The following is a 23,820-nucleotide window of genomic DNA, read 5'->3' as shown; positions in this document are numbered from 1 at the left end:
AAGTGAGCATGTTGATATGCACACAGGGTTTTGGATAAAGATTATATCCAATTTTTTGATAAGCAGCTTATATTAATCCTCATATATCTGATCTTTATTATCTAATTGCATGGCCATAATGTCCTGAATATTACCATGGAAACTGATCTCAGGAAGCTTAAGCAGCAAATGCAATGTGAACGTGCCTCCGTGGTTTGATAAATTGCCATCGATCTTATTAGAAAGCTGATGGTGTTAACAAAACATTGCATTGTCTCGGGTCAAGCACTAGACATAATTTGTTTTCTTTGAGCGAAGGCAGCAATCATCCCGCTGGAGTCATAACAGCCATCATAACCACTAACGCGGGGAACATAGCCACGTTTCAGCTGAGTGTATTTCCAAGCTGGGCTAATAGCAGTACTAATTATTTGAAAAACATCTCCTACTTTTGCAGGACTGCAACAACGAGGCTTGCAGCTGTCTTTGTAGTTCTAATCAAAGCTCCTTCATGTGGCCTGATAGCCACTGAGGCCTCTTACTGAGTGACAACACTCAATCAATTTTCAAATTTTCTGTTTTACAACAAGCAGGTTACAAACTTACAAAGTAAATAACAAACAGTTCTTTACTTGTATTTCTGAGCAGAAAAAATAGTTTTAGTTGTGCAGGTATAAAACTGCATTCAGTTTGTTATTTGCCTAACCTGGTAAACATGGTTTTGATATAGTTGATATATATATGAAAATGAAGTAGATTGTTAATTTTAATGTTTTTGATTTTAGATATAGGGGATTTGTATAATCTTTATTACTCATATTATGAACAATCCCCCTTTTTTTGCAATATAGATAATGATTTTAGGGTTAGCCCCAATTTAAGCACGGTGAAATCAGTGAAAAATAGAGAACATGGAGCAAAATGTGGCCCGTAAAATATCTTAATTCACTCAATATTGAAATGCTTTTTGAAATGTTATGTTGGCTGTATTTTAGATTGGCTCTTTCAATGTCCACAACATCGATATGATTTTGCACTTGATTCCCAAGCAGCATCGTTTTAGTTTATTTTGATTTAATGATACTTTATTGACCCTTAATTGGATGAGCAGAACAGAATGAATAGATGGATGGATATTTTATTGTGTTTGCATTTTATACATCTTACATAATGGTTCACATTAGGTCTACTGACAGGATATCTACATAAAAATGGCTTCGTGGGGATTGCTGTTCCTCTGTTCAACCTCAGTACAAATTGTGTTTTTGGTATTAAGCATACATGTGAAACTGCAATTCTGTCAGTATGGTTAGATTGTGCACATGGTAGTGCACAGAAATGTGATAATCAAACTTTTGATTATTTGATCAAAGGTAGAATATTTAACTTACTTAAAGAAAGCACATCTTTACAATAGCGACACTGCAGATCCAAGAGTTGTAGTTACTTTTAAATCTAATGATGGGCTCAAATCTCATTGCCATCTATAGGATTATGACCACTGACCCCTCGGCTGATTTAAGGAGAGCCATGGGAACAGGAGGCAAATCTTTTCAAGGGGTCAAGTGGGAGAAATTCAAAATGATTGAAGGTCAGAAAAATCTATTATATGACGCTGATTGAAAACATTTCATTGAACCTCTTGGCAGGGGGCCGTATATCTGCTGTATGTGAAGGCATGGGGCAAAAAGGACTTTAAAATGGTGGAAGCAGAAAACTCAAAGGGTCAAAGGAGTAAGCAGGTATGAAGCCCAGAAGATTTTTATTTAATCTACAGACCATGCTCCTGGTAAAGGCTGGACGACAGCATCACACAAAGGAAAATCTATCACTCGCTCTCAGGGATTTGATTCTCACAGTTATGGAGGTTCAAGAAGGTCCAACTGATGTCAGCTATCAGAGGTAAGACTCAACATTTATGCCTTTATATAGGATGTGAGGGGTTATTACACCACTCACATCCCAGTGTTGTGTTTTGTGCCCTGTAATGCTGCAGTACAGCTGGGTTATCCCAAGACTCAATCTACTGATCATGTAATAGCTTACCTGTCATTTAGCTGTTTGCGGTTACTGGCACTGCCTCAGATCATGAGATTTGCATATTAGGATTTCATAATGGGCTGAGAAATATGTGAAGAATGGGATGGGGGTTCTTGAAACGCTGAATCACTGAGTTTAGAGGGAATAATTATTCAACTTGACACAAATGAAAATTTATCTGCCTTCTACTAACACAAAAATAAATACTACTGACCTACATACCAAATCTTCCACATTAATTTCTGGGCGTGTCCTGTATGATCCTGTGAAACTGGCAGCGGACCCTTTGGATCCTGTGGGTTGAGGGGTGGCACCTGCATGGCTAGTCCTTGTTGTCTACATCATTGGTTATGTGTCAAAGAAGCATCCATATGGATCCCAAAACCTAAGGTTTCCCATCATAGGGTTTTATTGTTAATACAACTGCCCATGTTTTAAATGTGATAGCTGGCCAGTGTAAGTGATTTAAAATAAGTCCATCATCTTCTGAAATTCTTGCCCATTCTTTGCAAAACAGCTCCAGCTCAGTCAGATTAGATGGACAGCGTTTGTGAACAGCAGTTTTCAGATCTTGCCACAGATTCTCGATTGGATTAAGATCTGGACTTTGACTGGGCCATTCTAACACATGGATATGGCTTTATGTTTAGGGTCGTTGTCCTGCTGGAAGGTGAACCTCCGCCCCAGTCTCAAGTCTTTTGCAGACTCCAAGAGGTTTTCTTCCAAGATTGCCCTGTATGTGGCTCCATCCATCTTCCCATCAACTCTGACCAGCTTCCCTGTCCCTGCTGAAGAGAAGCACCCCCAGAGCATGATGCTGCCACCACCATATTTGACAGTGGGGATGGTGTGTTCAGAGTGATGTGCAGTATTAGTTTTCAGCCACACATAGCGTTTTGCACTTTGGCCAAAAAGTTCCATTTTGGTCTCATCTGACCAGAGCACCTTCTTCCACATGTTTGCTGTGTCCCCTTCTAGTTTGTGGCAAACTGCAAACGGGACTTCTTATGGTTTTCTGTTAACAATGGCATTCTTCTTGCCACTCTTCCATAAAGGCCAACTTTGTGCAGTGCACGACTAATAGTTGTCCTATGGACAGATTCCCCCACCTGAGCTGTAGATCTCTGCAGCTCGTCCAGAGTCACCATGGGCCTCTTGGCTGCATTTCTCATCAGCGTTCTCCTTGTTCGGCCTGTGAGTTTAGGTGGACGGCTTCGTCTTGGTAGGTTTACAGTTGTGCCATACTCCTTCCATTTCTGAATGATCGCTTGAACAGTGCTCCGTGAGATGTTCAAGGCTTGGGAAATCTTTTTGTAGCCTAAGCCTGCTTTAAATTTCTCAATAACTTTATCCCTGACGTGTCTGGTGTGTTCTTTGGACTTCATGGTGTTGTTGCTCCCAATATTCTCTTAGACAACCTCTGAGGCCGTCACAGGGCAGCTGTATTTGTACTGACATTAGATTACACACAGGTGCACTCTATTTAGTCATTAGCACTCATCAGGCAATGTCTATGGGCAACTGACTGCACTCAGACCAAAGGGGGCTGAATAATTACGCACACCCCACTTTTCAGTTATTTATTTATAAAAAAAAATGTTTGGAATCATGTCTGATTTTCGTTCCACTTCTCACGTGTACACCACTTTGTGTTGGTCTTTCACGTGAAATTCCAATAAAATTGATTCATGTTTGTGGCTTTAATGTGACAAAATGTGGGAAAGTACAAGTGGGCTGAATACTTTTGCAAGCCACTGTAGCTGGAAATGTGCCGCGGGCACATTCATACATTTGAATCAGCTACACCGTCTTGTCCACAGCTTGTCAGCTTTCACATGTGATTTATTTATTATTCATTCCACTGACAGCCATCGGTGTTGTTTCTGTGACACAATCATTAGAGAAGAATTTGCATATTATAAGCTCAATTTGTCACCATAGGGCAGGGCAGAATCTGACATGTGACTGTTGAAGGTTCTTTAAGTCAAAATGTTTTCATTAGCATTGCATAAAGGTAAGGGTAAAGTTTATTTATTAAGCGCTTTTCATAGACAGGTAGTCACAAAGCGCTGCACACAGAGATTAAAATAAACAGTACAATAAATAGACAATAAATAGCAAAATGCACAATATACACAATATAGAGTTTAAATGTAAATTAAAAAATCTAAAAATATGAAAAGCATTGGTCAACAGAAAGCTTGTTTAAACAGTAAAGTTTTTAACTGTTTTTTAAAGGATTCCACAGAGTCAACCAAACGTAGTTGTAGAGGCAGACTGTTCCACAGCCTTGGTGCCACAGACTGAAAGGCTCTGTCCCCTTTCGTCTTCAGACGTGTTCTGGGAGCTGATCATGTAATAATAAGTGAGAAGAGAATCAATATGATGCATAATGATCTGAAATGCAAGTGGAAAGCTTTACTGCTTTAATGCACCTCTGATTTTTAATAACTGGTCATGAAATGGTAATTTCTTTCAAATGGGATACCAAGAACAGTCATTTGGAGAAACAGCTGCACATTTTATTATTCAATATCCCTGGGATACCAACTGTAATTACTGAATTCATTTAAGTGCACACTGAGCCATAAATGTGAAGTACTCTGTGATAAAGCTCGCTGCCTCAGGCACTCTGAATGAATGTTTTCCTGAGTTTTTAAAGGCCATTCATAAATCATTATTTCTAATGTGGAATTTCAGCTCTATTCTCACTTTATCGCACACACCCCTGTGTGCGATAAAGTGCTGTGTACTGTGTACTGACACGTGTGTAGCTTCAAATGCTTAAATTAAACAGGATGGCTAAGCTGTGGATCTGAGGAAGAAAATATAGTCGATGGCCTGGTGTCATAACGTCCACTTTGGGAAGAGCACGTGCAGCCACACCATTAAAGGTCCACCCTATAATAGTCCTGATTTGTTAATGATCACACATATTTCATGCTTACTGTAATAAAGGAGGTCTGCTATCAGGTAAAGTTCTGCTTAGATTTAGCTGTATACATTGTTCTTGTAGCTTTAAGGATTACTCTCAGCACATGTAGATACACTATGGTTTTCACGTTTCAGCCACTTTCCCCCAACATTCCTTATCTCTCTTTATCGTTTGTGAATAAAGAGTCAAATGCCCAATTTGTCAGTTTGAGGCCATGCAAAACAAAACAAATCAATGTTTAATTTAACCAGCTGGTTTAAAAAAAAAAAAGCATGTTTGCCTTCAGGTGATATTTGATTGACAATTTATGTGATCTGATGGCCACAGGAAATCCATCCCTCTTAAAAAGGTTTACATTTTGTCATATGTATACAAAGAAGAGACAAAAAAAAAAAGAAAAAGAAAAAATGAAAAAGATGGGCCGTCAAACGCTGCATACAGTGTAAATAAAAACAGAATGCAGTGATTGGCAAATCTCAGATGCTCATATTTTATTCACAATAGAACAAACATGTTGAAAATTGATCATTTTAAGAAACATTAACTCATTTTAAATTGGATGACAGGATTATGTCTCACAAAAGAAGGGAGATGACAACAAAATCCTGTAAAAGAACAAAGAAACCATTTTTACCTACTTGTTATATTGGCAACAGGTCAGTAACATGGTTTGGTATTAAAAACAATCTTAGAGAGGCAGAGTTTCTCCCAATTAAAAATGGGCAGAGATTCACCAGTCTGTAGAGACAGTGCCCAATATTATCATAAAATGAAAAGATTCAGTGGAATCGGGAGAAATCTGTGTGCAAGGGATAAAGATGAAGATTACATCTATGTAATTTTCAGGTCCTCGGACCGCACTGAATTAAAAACCGACATGATTCTGTCATGGAAATCACCTGATGGACACATGAACACGTTCAGAAATGACTGTCGATATGTAAACGTGATCCAGAAATGCTGCTGTCTTCTCTGAACCACAGCAGCAAAATATTTTGGGAAAACTTGAAAGCTTTAATACTAAACTGGCCAAACTTTTTGAGATGTGTTTTTGCCATTGATTTCAAAATAAATGAGCATTTTTCTTAAAATGATACATTTCCCCAGTGTAAACATTTGATATGAGTAAAATAAGGGTTTATGAGATCAGCCAATCATTGCAACCCCCCCCCCCCCCAAAAGAAACCAAACACCCCCCCCCCCCCCCCCAAAAGAAACCCCCAAACAAACCCCCCCCCCCCCAAAAAAAAAACAAAAAAAAAACTGCTTCATTTATTAGCTGGTACCTAGTCTTATTACTCCAGCTTTAAACACCATTAAAATTTTATTGAACGGAAAGGTAGACATATACATGCGTGACTTTTAATCAATAACTAACACAATGAGAGACCCGCTAGTTAACCAGGGTGAATGCCAGTTTTTGCCCATTGAGCGCTAGGATAGGCTCCAGACACTCAGACGACCCTAAACTAGTTAAATTAACATAATGGATGGATAACTGTCGACTGGACTAGTGATGATGGTAGAATTTGTTAGTGATGTTTTGGGTAACAACACATAAAACTAATATCTTTAAAGAACAAGAAAACAACACCAGGTCAAAATTCAAATATTAGCCAACAAATCACAAACATGACGTCTGTTTCACATTGTAAAGTATGTCATGAAGCAGGTACTGCATATGAGTGGTGTGCTAACATATTACAGCACAGCTCTGCTTTGAGCTGAAAAGCAAAGTTAGCAGGCTAATAATGCTAACACGTTTAGCAAATTTCCATTTTTATGTTGATCATTTTGGGGTCTTTTTTTAATTTCCAGGAATGACTTTAGTTTTTGCGGATAAAAGATAAAAAAGAAAGTTTAAAAAAAAATTTATGAGGGAGTAATCCAGCCGACAGCTGCTAAATAAAGATCAGGAAGCAATTTAACAAGTACATGCCCGTCGACAGCGTGTTAGCAGAGATATTTATCTATTTAAGGTACATACCATTTTGCCATATCTGCTATTAGCGAGTCTGTGGTGACATGGAGGGGACGGTCAGAGAAGAAACAGACATGAAAATGTCATCCTTTTAATTTATTGTTTAACCCATTCATTTTCATAATGGCTTACAATGTAGGTTAGAGGCTGATCACTGACCTGATCAAACAACTAAACTGGATGTGCAAGTTAGTGTGCATTTGTTTTTCTGCAGGATTTTTATTTGCATATAGCAGAGAGTAAATTAAAGCCCTCAAAGAAAACAACATTCACTCTAAACATTCACTCACCTGTCATGATTTTAGATCTGGCTTACGTGTTATGTAATTCTAAAGATATGTCAAGTTCAAAACCGTACAAACTGTGCTCTGACTTGCTGTCAGAGGCATTGTTTTGTTGCTCCAGCTCTAGAAAACATGATATTGCAACTGAGAACAGCACCAGAGCAATTATTTTCCAGAAGACATTGAGACTTTGACTAAAGAGCCCCCCAGATTCTGTTCCCACATTACTCCCTCCTCAAGATCTTCATCTTTGGCAGAAAAGGCCTTGGGCACCATCTTCACTCTGCAGAGGCCTTGCATTGTAACACAAGAGTTTATTCAGTCTGTAACTAATCCTCAGTCTTTCTCTGTCATTCGGCCTCACCCTCTCATTGAGGACAGGGTTTGTTCAAGGTATAGCTACGAGCTAAGGCTGCTGTTGTTCCTGGTTCATTGGGAGGATAGGATAGGAATCTACCTGTATTGACATACCTTTACTCCCTCTCTCACATTCTTCGGTAAATATCTACCTCAGTTTCTTTTCAAGCTTAACAGCTGATTTTTAAACACTAGTTCCTAAAAATATCAGGGATCTTAAAATGTACGTGGGAGCTGCCTGGTGGTCCTAAGATCAGTTTGACTTCAGATTCTGCAGCCCGTAAGAAACAACTGGTGGATATGTCCACGAGGTATGACATTTACAGTTACTGGTTACATCAGAAACTAACATTTCCAGAATGACTGCTTCTGTTCACTAGCAACAGCAGCAGTGGCGCGTTTGTATTCTTGCAGGCTTCAAATGCACAAACGGTGTTGCCTGCATTCACCTGTGCACATGTTTGTTTGAACACTCAATAGTTAAATGAAAACAGATCATAGTGAAGGCAGCCTTTGCCATGGGCAAGCTCAGAAAGCAGGGCAAGATGCCCGTTCTGTGCTGTGAGCGGTGCTGTATTTTATGTCCCGTACAGACAGCCAAACATTCAGAGAAAAGACTGATGGAAGGAGGAAGAGAGGGCTGCCAGCTGCCAGTGACTGCACCAAGTAGATCTTTTGAAACCTGTTCCAGCAGGTTTTTCTTTCTTATTGCTGGGCTAGCTTGGACGAGTGCCACACACACACACACACACACACACACACACACACACACACCCCCCCCCCCCCCCCACACACACACACAAAACATGAGGATGATATTCCGAGCTGCCAAAATCTGAAACCAACCCATCAACCATTTCCATACACATTTAAACAGTCAATCTAATCGAAGTACCTCACTATCAGGTATAAGGAAGTGGGAGGTGCACAGGTCCACAGGAGAAATAGACTTAAGCTGTCAACAGAGGTTAGAGGGCTGAGTGAGAGAACCTAACTGGGACAAGAAAGAGCAGCCACTGAATCCAAAAACTAGGTGAGTTAAATTACTAGTTGTTGTATCATTGTAGGATCTTTACCTTACAATATAGGAGAGTGTTCTTGTGATTTGGCGCTATGTAAATAAAAGTGAAATGAATAGTTGTGGTAAATTTTTGTAAGCTTTCTTTGATATTTTCTGACATTGTTATTTTTATGCTTACCATGAGTGAGTTAGTTTATTATCCTTCTATTAATGGCAAAGTTGCAGCACTGCAGTATTGCTGCTGGCATGGGTGCAGGAGAGGAATCCTCATTAACCTCTGAACTTTGAGTGGCAACGTTCTCATGCCAACACAACTGTCATCGGTATCATCCAGGCCATTAACAGATCTGCCTGCTCTTTTTTCCCCCCCCAATAACAACAGACTTCGAGGTGAATTACCCACCTTCACAATCGTGTGCGTAAGACTTAGCTTGTGGGGAGAAACAGTAATAATTTAGCTTTGCTTATTCTGACAGTTGACTGCTGACATATGCATCAAGCTTCCTCGTGTTTTGTAGAAAATGTTGCCGTAAGGAGGCATCTATTCCAAACAAATTGCATGATAGCAAGTAGTTAAAAAGAACCCCTATACATTATGTAATCCTCACAACATCACCCAGAGAGAATTTCAGCCTGCAGCAAGAAAAGCATTCATGAGAAAATGAACACATTTTACTTGATACCTTAGTGACAGCCACCAGATTTGTTTCCATTAAAACAACTGACATGTGATCTAATGAGGGATCATATGCCCTATCCTCAAATTAAGGGTTTAAAGTAGTTGACTAAAATGAAAACAGTAAATAGTCCAGCTAGATGTGGTTGTCTTGGAACATTACCTTAATTTGCACACCCCCATGAAATGCAAATACAAATGACACATTATGCAGCAGTCAAATCCCACATGAATTCAGGCCAGATACTGATTCAATACAATAACCATAAATGTACCACCCACTTCCTGCTCACCAGACCACAAACTTTAAAATCATCCGGTCTGTTAAGACGTAACTGAAAAGCAACTCAGCTAGCCAGACAATTGGTATCTCGTCTTCAGCTTACCTGTCATTTAGCTGTTTGCGGTTACTGGCACTGCCTCAGATCATGAGATTTGCATATTAGGATTTCATAATGGGCTGAGAAATATGTGAAGAGTGGGATGGGGGTTCTTGAAACGCTGAATCACTGAGTTTAGAGGGAATAATTATTCAACTTGACACAAATGAAAATGTATCTGCCTTCTACTAACACAAAAATAAATACTACTGACCTACATACCAAATCTTCCACATTAATTTCTGGGCGTGTCCTGTATGATCCTGTGAAACTGGCAGCGGACCCTTTGGATCCTGTGGGTTGAGGGGTGGCACCTGCATGGCTAGTCCTTGTTGTCTACATCATTGGTTATGTGTCAAAGAAGCATCCATATGGATCCCAAAACCTAAGGTTTCCCATCATAGGGTTTTATTGTTAATACAACTGCCCATGTTTTAAATGTGATAGCTGGCCAGTGTAAGTGATTTAAAATAAGTCCATCATCTTCTGAAATTCTTGCCCATTCTTTGCAAAACAGCTCCAGCTCAGTCAGATTAGATGGACAGCGTTTGTGAACAGCAGTTTTCAGATCTTGCCACAGATTCTCGATTGGATTAAGATCTGGACTTTGACTGGGCCATTCTAACACATGGATATGGCTTTATGTTTAGGGTCGTTGTCCTGCTGGAAGGCGAACCTCCGCCCCAGTCTCAAGTCTTTTGCAGACTCCAAGAGGTTTTCTTCCAAGATTGCCCTGTATGTGGCTCCATCCATCTTCCCATCAACTCTGACCAGCTTCCCTGTCCCTGCTGAAGAGAAGCACCCCCAGAGCATGATGCTGCCACCACCATATTTGACAGTGGGGATGGTGTGTTCAGAGTGATGTGCAGTATTAGTTTTCAGCCACACATAGCGTTTTGCACTTTGGCCAAAAAGTTCCATTTTGGTCTCATCTGACCAGAGCACCTTCTTCCACATGTTTGCTGTGTCCCCTTCTAGTTTGTGGCAAACTGCAAACGGGACTTCTTATGGTTTTCTGTTAACAATGGCATTCTTCTTGCCACTCTTCCATAAAGGCCAACTTTGTGCAGTGCACGACTAATAGTTGTCCTATGGACAGATTCCCCCACCTGAGCTGTAGATCTCTGCAGCTCGTCCAGAGTCACCATGGGCCTCTTGGCTGCATTTCTCATCAGCGTTCTCCTTGTTCGGCCTGTGAGTTTAGGTGGACGGCTTCGTCTTGGTAGGTTTACAGTTGTGCCATACTCCTTCCATTTCTGAATGATCGCTTGAACAGTGCTCCGTGAGATGTTCAAGGCTTGGGAAATCTTTTTGTAGCCTAAGCCTGCTTTAAATTTCTCAATAACTTTATCCCTGACGTGTCTGGTGTGTTCTTTGGACTTCATGGTGTTGTTGCTCCCAATATTCTCTTAGACAACCTCTGAGGCCGTCACAGGGCAGCTGTATTTGTACTGACATTAGATTACACACAGGTGCACTCTATTTAGTCATTAGCACTCATCAGGCAATGTCTATGGGCAACTGACTGCACTCAGACCAAAGGGGGCTGAATAATTACGCACACCCCACTTTTCAGTTATTTATTTATAAAAAAAAATGTTTGGAATCATGTCTGATTTTCGTTCCACTTCTCACGTGTACACCACTTTGTGTTGGTCTTTCACGTGAAATTCCAATAAAATTGATTCATGTTTGTGGCTTTAATGTGACAAAATGTGGGAAAGTACAAGTGGGCTGAATACTTTTGCAAGCCACTGTAGCTGGAAATGTGCCGCGGGCACATTCATACATTTGAATCAGCTACACCGTCTTGTCCACAGCTTGTCAGCTTTCACATGTGATTTATTTATTATTCATTCCACTGACAGCCATCGGTGTTGTTTCTGTGACACAATCATTAGAGAAGAATTTGCATATTATAAGCTCAATTCGTCACCATAGGGCAGGGCAGAATCTGACATGTGACTGTTGGAGGTTCTTTAAGTCAAAATGTTTTCATTAGCATTGCATAAAGGTAAGGGTAAAGTTTATTTATTAAGCGCTTTTCATAGACAGGTAGTCACAAAGCGCTGCACACAGAGATTAAAATAAACAGTACAATAAATAGACAATAAATAGCAAAATGCACAATATACACAATATAGAGTTTAAATGTAAATTAAAAAATATAAAAATATGAAAAGCATTGGTCAACAGAAAGCTTGTTTAAACAGTAAAGTTTTTAACTGTTTTTTAAAGGATTCCACAGAGTCAACCAAACGTAGTTGTAGAGGCAGACTGTTCCACAGCCTTGGTGCCACAGACTGAAAGGCTCTGTCCCCTTTCGTCTTCAGACGTGTTCTGGGAGCAACCAACAAACTCTGAGTCTGTGAGTGGAGACGGCGAGCAGTAGTGTATTTTGTGAGAAGCTTGGATAAATAATCTGGGGCTTGGCCATTTAGTGCTCTGTACGTTAAAACGATAATTTTAAAACGAATTCTAAAATCTATTGGGAGCCAATGTAAAGAACATAAAATAGGAGTGATGTGAGCTCGCTTGTTAGAGCGAGTTAGTAGTCTGGCTGCTGCGTTTTGTATAGCATATATTACTGCAATTAAGTCATTGAGTGTGATTGGAGAAAAAGAAGTAAATGACCCGGGACAACAAGGGGCATCTTCATAGGGGGAGGCACTCGAGGAGATTTTGGATCTCAAGTCCATCACCTTATTTACAAAGTAATTGAGGAAAGTGCTACAATCTTCGTCAGAAAGTAACACAGCATGCTGAGTTGGAGGAGAAACAATACTGTTGATAGTATCAAATAGAATTAATAGAATAAAATGGTCACTTTCATTCTTATTGTTTCACAGTACATTAAAAATAATTGCAATTGCAAGACTCATATAATGATAAAGAATAGATGTTAAATGCTCATAAAATTTCATCATCTTTGTCCAGTTCCACTGAAGCACATACAAACCGAACCACCTGACTGAATTTATCAAATATAACAAAATAATAGCACAACAAAACCCATTTTAATATTCACATTAAAAAGTACACAAATTGAATTTTTTCATGCATAACATCCACCATCCTACATCTACTGCTGCTTGCAGAGGTCAAAAAGTATATTATACAATATTTTCTATATCATGATTAAAACTTATGTGTAGATGCAACCACAGAAATTGTGACACTTTGTGGTAAAATCTACACCCATAAAAAAATAATTTCCAATAATTTAAAACAAGATTATTTAGCTTGAATAATTTACATAACAAATAACCCCGAACTGAAGATCAAAGGGTTGCAGCATTCACTCTTAGCACAAAACTCTGATCTTGTGTTTAATTTGGACTATTCTGCCTCTATGTATTAAACATAAGAAGCCAAGTGGTCATAATCTAACAATAAATGACACAAACTATCTCAGTAGTTAAAAGCCTGGTTTACAGTTAAATGCTAGTTAAAAGAGGCTAACTGTGTAAAATCCAGGAAAGTGTCAAAAATGGAAATGCATACATGCAATACATTATTTGTTCATGTAGAGTATTACAAGTATCACATGCTCTGTTAAGTTTAAAGAATTATTTTCTAAAATAAAATAGAAAACTCACTAGATTGCTGATTGTTAAAAGGGAATGTGAGTTGGAACATTTAGAAAGCATAAGAAATAGAAAGGAATAGAATAAAATAGCAGACATGAGAGTCATGAAGCTCCTTGAAACTATTAGCGCACAATTTTATCCTGACTTGCTGATGAATCCTCACAGCTGACCTATTTACAGATTTAATACTTACACAAGATTAGTCACTTAAATTTCTGTCTCTTGTGCATTAATAGTCATCCAAAAGTACCATAAAAAGCATGGACAAAATAAAAAATCCTTTTCATATATGAGAAAGATTTTTAAGACTGAACAGGTATGCGTTTTTTCATTTTGGGTAAATTTCACATCAAAGTCTTGGTAGTGTCATGTCAAGTGTAGGAGCCTCTCAACCGCCCTAATACATGTATACTTTCATGTTTAAATAAAATGGAAATCATGAACACTGATCTTTGTAACATTACAAAACTTTTTTTGTTTTTTTGTGCAAAATGAGCAAAGAGATAGAGGAACAACCTCTCTTTTTAAGATAGATGCAGTTTTTAAAAACTACACAACTTTTAGGTATTGATTTATGGAAACACAGATAAGCACACATACACACACATTATGGCCACCGCTACAGCTCCTTCTTTTCTTACTAAAAATGCATCCGTTCTAGCTGGTGACAGTGTCTGTCAAGCAGATGAGAGGATTTGTTGCCACAGTGATGAAAACGTCAATCTCTCAGCTTTCACCTCGACACTTTAGCCTCCTTTGATGTGAACAGAAAGAGCTACGATTGCTACTTCTCTCTTTTCCACACACAAACTTTCTAAGAGAGGCACTTTGTCCGCCTCAGCATTACTTTACTTTACGTGACCCAGCGCCACGGTTTGTTGGCAGTTTTAATGAGCTTGGTTTATGTGGAGGCTGAGGTTACCTTTACTGGAACCAGGGCCACGTGTCTCACACCTCTGATGGGATCACATAACACTTTCAGATAACCCTCCTGACCCACATACGTCCACCAGCACTTTGGAGTTTTAATGCTCTGGTGGTGAAAATGAACTCAGCTGTTCCCACGCCTGCATTCGTGCTGTCAGATTTACATTAGAGAAATGACTCACACGATATTACCACAAAGGATCAGTGAACAGAAGTGCTTTCCCCAAACATGTCAGAGTTGATTCCTCTTATGTTGATTCCTCTTAAATGCCAAAGATAATACAGTTTGACAGACATGAAATGTTATTTTAGCACCAACAAGGTGAATCCAAAAGAGTTATTACAGTAGCTGAAAACTTGGCATTTCTCAGTATAGTGTTCAGTGTGTCTTTAAAAGACTTAGGAAACCGGATCGGTAGGGGGGAAAAGGAGAATTCACAGGCCTAGAAAACTCTATAGCAGATGAACAGTATCAGTATCATGTCATTTAAATGTATGAAAATTTACCAACTACCTCAGACATGTAGTTGGCTCTTCAGTTCTGTTTACTCAAGTGTCATTGGAAATGTTCTCAGTGAAAGGATGGCTGTCGAGAAACAATTCTTAAAAGATGGGAAACAGGGAGAAGAATGGAAAAAGCTGGACAACTGGACTGAAAATCAGTGTCAACAGATATTATTAATTGATGTATACAAATCCATTATGAATGTCAAAAGAGAGGTACACGGTGAGTATCTGTAGAAGTCCAGTCCTTGAGAGCTACTGTCCTGCAGCGTTTAGATGCATCCTTGTTCCAACACATCGGAATCAAATTAATGGCTTGTTACCAATCCTTTGCCAAACTTGATGGCAAGTTGAAGAGGTAATTCAGCTATTTAATTCAGCTGTGTTGGAGTATAGATGGCTGTCTCGATGGAGTTTAATAAATTCAGCCACCTGCTCCTTGCTATGTAAAATATAACAGGACACTGGCGTAAATGCTTGATCATCTCACACTTCTGTTTAATCAGTTTTCTTTTTGACGTTTATTCAGCTGTGTGAAAACTATAACTTTAATCTCAGCCAAACCGATTTACTCACGAACTAATAAAACACTGAAAAAAGCCAAACAAAAACATTAAATGCATTTGGACAGCATTTGTCGCGTCGCTGTGACGTAATCGGCCTACAAACGCGGCATCAGGAGGGTGCAGCCTATGAATTTGGACACCCCCTGTATCTTGAGGACTGGAGTTGGAGACCCCTGGTCTACAGCCATCTTTAAAACACAGTGGAACACTATGAGCCTTGGATTGGCCTCCCCAAAGATCAACATTATCGACAGTGTGGACTAATCTTGACAGTGAACAGGACAAAATGCAGCCAAGATCCAAAGAAGAGCTTTAAATGTCTTAAAGACTAATTGAAGAAATTACAAGAAAGCTTGCCTAAGGCTGCGTTAAAGATGCTTTTGCGTTGCACTGCATCAATTTCCTATTTTCCTAGCAAAATATAAACAAATGTGAGCTTTAACTGCACAGCTTTTGCCAATTTTGTCACATCCTAGCAAGCAGTGCAGTCTTTAAGCTGTGCACTGCTAGCTTAAACTAAGATAAGCTAAGCAGCTGCCAGATACAACATCATTATATTTAGCATACAAAAATGACACCAGAGTCAGTCTCGTTGTCTCATTTTGGTCCAGCAGCATTTAAGTTTTTACTAAATTACTTTCACAGCTTTTTTAACGTTCAATTTGACTAAAGCCCCTGACAACAACCCAAACGTTTCTCATTTAGCTTGTTTTCACAAATGTCTTCACAGCAGCAGGTTTTGGTGCAGGATGTCACAGTCACTGACATTTTCCCCGAGCAGCAAATCTCATCATCAAACATCACCCCCTCAGGTGAGTCTACACACCTGTGAACCCTTTGGAGCCTCACATCAACAGATGGTAGAAACAGAGGCAGCCGCCTCTGGCATTGCTATTTTAACCCAAAATGACCTTCTTTTTTTTTTTTAATGTAACACTGCAAATAAACCAGTTCTGAATCTGCTTTGAGTCACATCTAGCTGCTATCTGCATTTCTGTGTAGTGTTTCTGAATTAAACTGAGTGAGTTTTTCAAAAATAACAAGAACAAAGTATATGAGGGCGGGGATTGTACAGCTACCCACTTGCAGACAGATACAACTTATGCCACTTTAATGCTTATTAAATAGAACTTAAACTACTGTCAGGATAAATAAACCCGTCTTAAATCCTTCAAAAAGACTTCTGACACATTTTATTTTGTGGCCACACTCTAAATAACAATAAAATAAATAAGAATAGTAATAAATAAAGATGGCACACTTCTCTGTTTACCTTAGGGGATTCCCTGGAAAAACTGTTATTGAATTCTTTGTTTAAAATTAAAGTGGAGAGATGGGTGCCACCTGTTTTGCAGCAGTTAGCATATTTGTATTTCCAAGTAAATCCAGCCTGTGTCAAATCACTGTGATGATGGTTTTCACACCACAGACCAAAGAAGGCAGCTGCTTCACCCAGGAAAAGAGCAACACCTTGAGTCTGAGAACTGCAGCAGTGAGCAGGAGGCACAGCGCTGATGGAATGATCAGTTCACGGTCAGGGCGAGGGGACCTGGACGCTGACCGTTTCCACCCGTATCAGCGACAGTTCAGTGACGGAGCAGTGACAGAGTGCCTACAACAGTGCTCTTCTTCCTTTAGCAGTCTGCATGAGGTGTGCAGTCCTGGCAGTCATTCGCACAGCAGCGATATGCCACCATCCTGGGACCAGTACAATGGCAGCATTCAGGTTTCTATCCTTATGATACTCTCATTTTATCCTTCCATATTAATAAAGTTTTGTACAGCCAAAAGCAGCCTGATTGATTTGACACAGGAAGATAGACAGGCCAAAAAAAAAAAAGATCCACCACATCACAGCAAAAAACACTGTCTTGAAAGCTTCTCCAAACATTTTTCCTTCATTTACTTACATTTGCAGAACTCATATCCAGAGCTACCAGGCATACCTGTGGATCCTCCCTGTTTTCTATCTCAGAGCTATCCATCCTACAGCTCAGCAAGTCCTCAACAACAGGTGAGTGTCCTGCTTCAGGCACTCAGAAATGCTTTAGAGGACATGACGTTTAGGACACGAGTAATATCTAATATTTGCATTTATGATATGGTGTGCACATTGGACTATAACACAGTGGTCAGATCATGATTTCTTCTCTGTTCTCAAAAGGTCTCTTCTAGACTGTATCCTAACAAGGACCAGTCCAGCACCTCAAAATATAGTCTCTCCAGCCAGTCACACCAGGACGACACCACACAGTCCATCTTTCCTAAGCCCATTTACTCATACAGGTCTGAAGCTAAATCTTTTGTCTACCTTTTTTTACTTACTAATATTTAATACTGTCCGTGCTATCACAAGCAGGGTAGCTTTTTAAAATATATAATTATAAATAAAATTCTTTATTGTGGCAGCATTTTGATTTTCATGGCTCTGAAGAACAGCAAAACAGGAAGTCTCCCAGTCAGCGAGATCTACAGCTTCATGACTGAACACTTCCCATATTTCAAGGTACCACAACGTTATTATTAAATACTTTACTTAAGCATGTTGGCTCACTGAGACCAAGGTTTCTTTTCAAGAGACATTTGTGTGCTAAAGACATTTTTGTTTTAAGGGTAAACATACAGACACGTGATATAGAAACAAAGCATGTGACATAGTCACTATGACCCAGTGCTTTGAGTTTATTTTTGACTTTTGATTCTCTTTCTTGGATTTAAGTTTTAGCTTTGTATTAGTTAGTCCTGAGTTTTGTATTTTCTAGTGCATCATAGTTTATTATTTCTAGTTCCTGATTCTTGTTTTGTTACATTAGCTCCCTTTCGTGACCAGTCTGTTTCTAATCTCGTCTCTGTGTCTTGTCATCAAGAGCTCCTGTTGTAGTCTGTCTAGTCTCTATGGTTTGTCTCTTCAGTCAGTCATATTTCCATGTTTGTTTATTTCCAGTCCCTGTGTCAAATTCATGTGTCTCAATTTTGGTCTCAGTGTTTGTTACTTCCTGTTTTATTTTGATAATCCCTTATTCCTATACGCATTGCATTCAGTTTTTCTTCCTCTGTGTCCTTACTAGAGATGGACCCATCCGATATTACGTATCGGTATTACTGACCTAAATTACTGGATCGGATATTGGAGAAAAATAAAAAATGTAATCCGATCCATTAAATATCACGAAAGCACCTCACAAAACTTGCAACACCCCGTAACTCACCTCAGAACGTTAGCACGTCGGAGCAGTATGCATCACGTGATAGAGCGGCTGTGGCATGCGGGACCTGTCAGTGGTCTGGATAGCATTTGGAGCTTCGCTAGCAACCCGGCATTTCATCTCCAACAAAGTTATCCCCGAGAGAAGTAAAGCAAGTGTGTAAGTCCATCTCTGAATGTTTGTAAAGCATTCCTGCGTTAAGCTTAACAAGCGATATATGGAGCGACTGCCTCTTCTTGCTGCTACTTCAATCATGAAACTGCTTAACGATCAGCTGATCGGCTTTTCTGTCAGTCCGTGTCTCTTGTTTGTTTTTGGCCCACTTCGTGCCAGAAAGAGGAAACCAGGGGCTGAACAACAGCAGCACGTTTAAGCTTGATAAGCTGTTGTTAGAATTTATTTATTATTACTTTCTACTCGAGGATCTTTTTCTACGTAGCTGACGGCTGTAACTGTGCAGGGGCGGATCTAGCAAAGTTTAGCCAGGGGGGCCGATAGGGCATTAACAGGGAAAAGGGGGCACAAAGACATACTTTTCTTTCTTATTCTCATTTAAAATGTCTAGCTTTTAATAAATAATTATCTGACACCCAAAGTTTTAATTTGATGTAAAAGGAATAGAAGTCAATTACTGTATATAGTGACTATTAAGTCTAATATATATACCCTAGTAAGCTATAGTACTTTTTCCTTTGGGAAGGTACCATCTGTGCAGTCTGCAATTTTGTTGAAGAAAGATGTTGAATCTATTTAATATTTCTTGAAAAATAATTGATTTCTGTGCATTTTTTTCACACTGCATCAAATTAAGGTTGATTACGTCGATTAAGCATCATGAGGTGGAGCGTGAGGGGTGGTTCCCTATGTTTTATTTATTTATTTTTGTTGTTGCTGGGAGTTGGAACCCTATTAGTTAGGTTGCTTAATATTTATGCTAAGTACTCTTTAAAAAACCAGAATAGGGAGGATGGTGTAGGTTTAAGTTTATTAGATTGATCAGTATTGCTGAACTATGAAATTTTTTTTTTGCATACAGGTATAACAGAATAGCTTTAGTGTAGTTGTTGTTTTAAACTTGAGTATGAACTTATACAAAATGCAGCAAGATATTAAAAAAAACCAGTTGTTGATTAAAAAACACTATATCAGATTCATATCGGTATCGGCAGATATCCAAATTTATGATATCGTATCGGACATAAAAAAGTGGTATCGTGCCATCTCTAGTCCTTACTCCAGATTAGTCGCTGCTGTGTTCACAGCTGTCTCAACTTCCTGTGTCTGTCCCAGTCTTCCCTTGCTCTTTGTTGTGTTCTTGAGTATACAAGTGTCTCTTGACACTGAACTGACATGTGGGACTTCATTGTAATGGGCTTCCTAAATGTTATTCTGTGTGTTTAATCGAAGTGGAACCATGAGTGTACACTCAAAAAAATCTTTATGCCCAAAATGCTGATTAACGAACTGATTTGGTTTTTCTTTTTGCGAATTTAAAGTGTAAAAGATTCAATATAATAAATTACCATTAAAACTTGATTGATATGTGTGCAGTTTATACCAAGCGTATTTTCCTTAGTGATTAATTAATTAATAGTAGTTTAAATAAACAAACCTTTCAGTACTTCAGAAACGTTTTTTAAGGGCAATTTTGTAACAGCTGTTCCAGGGTAAAGGACAGAAAAATACAATTGTTAACAAACGTAACAGAAAATAGTTGTAAGACAGTAGCTCATATATTTAAATGGAGCATTTTTCATTATTAAGCGATTTTAAGTGTTTTACTGATATTGCAATTTTTTTCTGGGAACCATGGAAATCACTTCATGGGCTTGGGAACATTTCTGAAAACCCATGCCTCCTTTCCAAAGCTGTTCAGTGGGCTGAATTGGGGACTTTGCTGGCCCATTTCTTATGTTTAACACCCCTGCTATACATCATTTGCTCTCAGTTCTCACGCACGGTATTAATTTACAAATAAAACAGTGATGCACTTTTTTGTTGGAGGGAGGTATACATATCAATGCATTGCATCCTTTTTTTGGTGAGGAGTTCTAAGTAACAGATTAGATTAGATTAGTTACGCTCATAAAATACTCCACATCTAAAGGAGCCAGCTGAGGTGGTTCGGGCATCTGACAAGGATGCCTCCTAGGCGCCTCCTGGGTGAGGTGTTCCGGGCATGTCCCACCGGAAGGAGGCCCCGGGGCAGACCCAGGACACGCTGGAGAGATTATATCTCTCGGCTGGCCTGGGAACGCCTTGGTGTTCCCCCGGATAAGCTGGAGGAAGTGGCTGGGGAGAGGGAGGTCTGGGCTTCTCTGCTTAGGCTGCTGCCCCTGCGACCCGGCCCCGGATAAAGCGGAAGAAAATGGATGGATAAAATACCTTTATTGGACTTGAACCCTGCAAACGACAAATATTTTACATTTTCCAGCCATCTATGAATCAGTTCAATAGGTTCAGAGTAACTTCTGGAGGGAGCTGAAAGACTTGCTGCCATTCATATTAAAGATGGCTTATAGATGGCTGTTTTCCAAACAGCTGCCTAAAAAAAAAAAAGAATGAAAAAAAAAGTTAAACATATGCTGCAGGGCTCGAATATACATGAGACAGATGAAATGATATTTGAAGAAAAGTTGGGTTCACTTTGTAAAAGCTGTTTCTAGATACGTCTAAATGCTTCAATCAACACATCGCTTATGTGCAGTTCAGTGGACACTTGTTATGGCATGCAGATACCATTTACTGGCAGAGCAGATGGTGGCAATATTAATATACTGTGTGTTGTAATATTCCCTGCAGGGTGGACTGAGTACCCTGATTTTATTAGATGGTTCACAATTAATTTATAGTTGCTCTCAAGATATTTTAACAAGAATGTAACACATGCAGCGGAAGACAATCAGGCAAGTGAGGTCGAGTTTCTTTCAAAGTCATACTCAAGATGTGGAAAAAAAAAACTGTGGAAACTATGGAAAAATGTTCTGTTTGGAATTCTGTATAGGGTGTTCCCCGAAACAATGAATCATAATAACATTCATGAGCCATCAGGAGAATTTGTCCAGTTTGTTTAAAGTAATATGAGGTGTCCCGGCAGCCAAGTGGTTCACTTTTAACATAAATGTTCTTCATTTATCTTTTTCTTCCTGTGTTCAGACGGCTCCTGATGGATGGAAGAACTCTGTGCGGCACAATCTGTCCCTGAATAAGTGCTTTGAGAAGGTGGAGAACAAGAATGGCAGCACGTCTCGTAAAGGCTGCCTGTGGGCGCTCAATCCAGCCAAGGTGGAGAAAATGCAGGAGGAGCTGCACAAGTGGCGCCGGAAAGACCCCGTTACTATTCGCAGGAGCATGGCAAAGCCAGGTCAGTCCCGTAGGTATCCAACCTGAGAAATTGCAGAGTAGAAATTAAGGTATACAGAAGATTCTTTTCTACTACTTATTTTGCTTGTTTTACTTTTCCTGTAGAAGATCTTGATCGACTACTGGGAGAAAGACCGGAAAGACTCAGGTCTGTGCCACCGAACCCCAAATCAGGCACATTAACCAGAGCGACCCCCGTCTACAACCCCTCCGCTTTTACTTGTACTCCAGCTGAGCTTCGCCCAGCATGCCAGCCCATTTGCCAGTCACTTTATGCTCACCTTCAGCCTCAGCAGCCCTTCTACCTCCCCCCTGCTGTCACACACCCCAGCAACTCATTCGCCCTCTTCTCACCCTGTGGACAGCAGCCTGCAGCCGGTATCCCATCATCCACTGGAAGCCTCAACTCACCGGTAGCTGGGAAGATACCACCTGTTTATAACAATGCTCTCCAGTGTGATTACAGTGTTGAGCCCAGGACCACCATGCAGGAGTTTCTGCTGGAGGGAGACACCACTTATGACATTGACATGCTCAACCCCAGTCTGACTGACCTTCAGCTGCAAGGTATGAAAGACAGGGACAATACGGAGGGAAAATGAGTGCACCAAGATTTGCTTGTGCAAGCTTCAGCAGATATTTATTACTGATACTGACAAACTGGTTTAAAAGCTGATAGGAAAGAAAAGGGAATTTAGGAGCTGTGTCTTAGTTGCATAGTTTGCCCACCAGAGAGCACTGAAGAGTTGAGTTCCTTGCTTGGTAGACAAAGCCCATCATAATCTTTTACACAACTTTAGATCAGTCTGCATTTCTGCAGGCTGCTTTAACTGTAAAAATAACAAAATAGCAAACTGTTGTGTGAGTGTAGCATCCCTGCTAAATAATGATTGGTGTTGCTCTCTAAAATATGACCTGTGGTTCCTTTTTTGCAGGTAACCTGTGGGAGGAGCTGAGAGTCGACAGTCTGGTGGCAGAACCACAAGTTAGCACAAGCTCGTCCGCTACCTTTGTCCCTCAGAACCACCACATCCAGAGCAGCGGCCTGCATGTCGTGCCTCCCATCAGTCAGACATCAGCTGTGGTTGCCAGCGGTCGTTGTGAAGCGGAGTACGAGGACGGGGACGAAGGGCGAAATGTGGAGCAGCATGGCTGTTTTAACGGACTAAATCCCGTATTATATTCAGGAGTGGAAAGCTTGGCTGGGTATCTGACCTCCTGCACTGCATCCGTCTCTTTAATGTAAACCTTCGCTCTATGTATTTGATGTACCATGTGAGTCTGAACGAGGAATATAGTTTCAAGCAGTTTCACACTACAGTGTATGATTGGTGGTAATTTAAGCCCCGTGGCGTGTCCAGCGGGGTGGCCTTGGGGGGCTCCCCCAAACCAGACTGGCCACCCCGAAGCTAAAACAATAAAATTCAATGAAATATCAAATGTATGATTATGTTTCATAGTGAAGCTCAGATATACGAGTGTAACTGAATGCAGCATCGGCTTCTGCACTATGAGCATCATGTTAGCAAAGGTAGGAGAGCCAAGCACGAAAGACGGCACCACAGAAAACAATTTTTCTGCGAAAGATTAGCAGGTTAACATAGCTGGACTGGCCATCGGGCATACCGGGCATTTGTCCGGTGGGCTGATGACTTATTTATTTATTTATTTTGTAACGGCATGAACAATGAGAGGTGGTGGATTGGCCAGATGCTGGCCGATGTGTAAAAATAACTCAGTTGTTTGGTGGTGGCTGGAGCTTCCACAGAGGCAACAGGTGGATGAGGGAAAGCAGGAGGAGGAGAGACCCGAGGCGGCCGCCAGTCCGAGTGTCAGGTGAACTGAACTTCAGATAAGAAGTTATGACCTGCAGTCTCTCTGGGTCAGATATAAACCAAGTTTAGGTGGAGTTTATTTTCGTTGTGCTGACTTTTTACAGTCAGTTACAATAACTCGTACTGCGTGAGCTAGCATGACAGAGTTTCTATACAGCTGTGTGGGTGCTATGATG

The 23,820-nt window shown here is 40.1% G+C and overlaps 1 protein-coding gene across 3 annotated transcripts; it reads left to right on the top strand.

The window, feature by feature from the left end:
- Positions 1–1,723: 1,723 nt before the first annotated feature.
- foxn1 (forkhead box N1) lies at positions 1,724–23,055 on the top strand. 3 transcript variants are annotated; one of them, XM_085370887.1, is made up of 9 exons: positions 1,724–1,881; positions 15,971–16,052; positions 16,670–16,966; positions 17,159–17,254; positions 17,405–17,526; positions 17,650–17,746; positions 21,603–21,819; positions 21,915–22,376; positions 22,745–23,055. In XM_085370887.1, the coding sequence occupies exons 1-9, from the start codon at positions 1,724–1,726 to the stop codon at positions 23,053–23,055; spliced, it is 1,842 nt and encodes a 613-aa protein (XP_085227013.1). The 3 variants fall into 3 exon arrangements, with proteins under 3 accessions (XP_085227013.1, XP_085227014.1, XP_085227012.1); XM_085370888.1 differs by lacking the exon at positions 1,724–1,881 and having other exon boundaries at positions 15,990–16,052; positions 21,603–21,810; XM_085370886.1 differs by lacking the exon at positions 1,724–1,881 and having other exon boundaries at positions 15,990–16,112; positions 16,670–17,254; positions 21,603–21,810.
- Positions 23,056–23,820: the final 765 nt, after the last annotated feature.

This window comes from Diplotaxodon limnothrissa, linkage group LG14, assembly GCF_057381915.1.
Source record: "Diplotaxodon limnothrissa isolate DT_005_m linkage group LG14, D_limnothrissa_male_GT1.1, whole genome shotgun sequence".
Taxonomy (NCBI): domain Eukaryota; kingdom Metazoa; phylum Chordata; class Actinopteri; order Cichliformes; family Cichlidae; genus Diplotaxodon; species Diplotaxodon limnothrissa.
Note: the sequence above shows the minus strand (reverse complement) of the source record. Positions and strands in the feature narration are given on the sequence as shown.

Bases quoted from the DNA above. Each gene is read 5' to 3' on its own strand.
- foxn1 (XM_085370886.1), top strand. From the start codon at position 15,990: ATGTCACAGTCACTGACATTTTCCCCGAGCAGCAAATCTCATCATCAA. The intron at 17,255-17,404 runs GTGAGTGTCCTG...TGTTCTCAAAAG, and splicing joins CAGCAAGTCCTCAACAACAG to GTCTCTTCTAGACTGTATCC. The intron at 21,811-21,914 runs GTCAGTCCCGTA...CTTTTCCTGTAG, and splicing joins CAGGAGCATGGCAAAGCCAG to AAGATCTTGATCGACTACTG.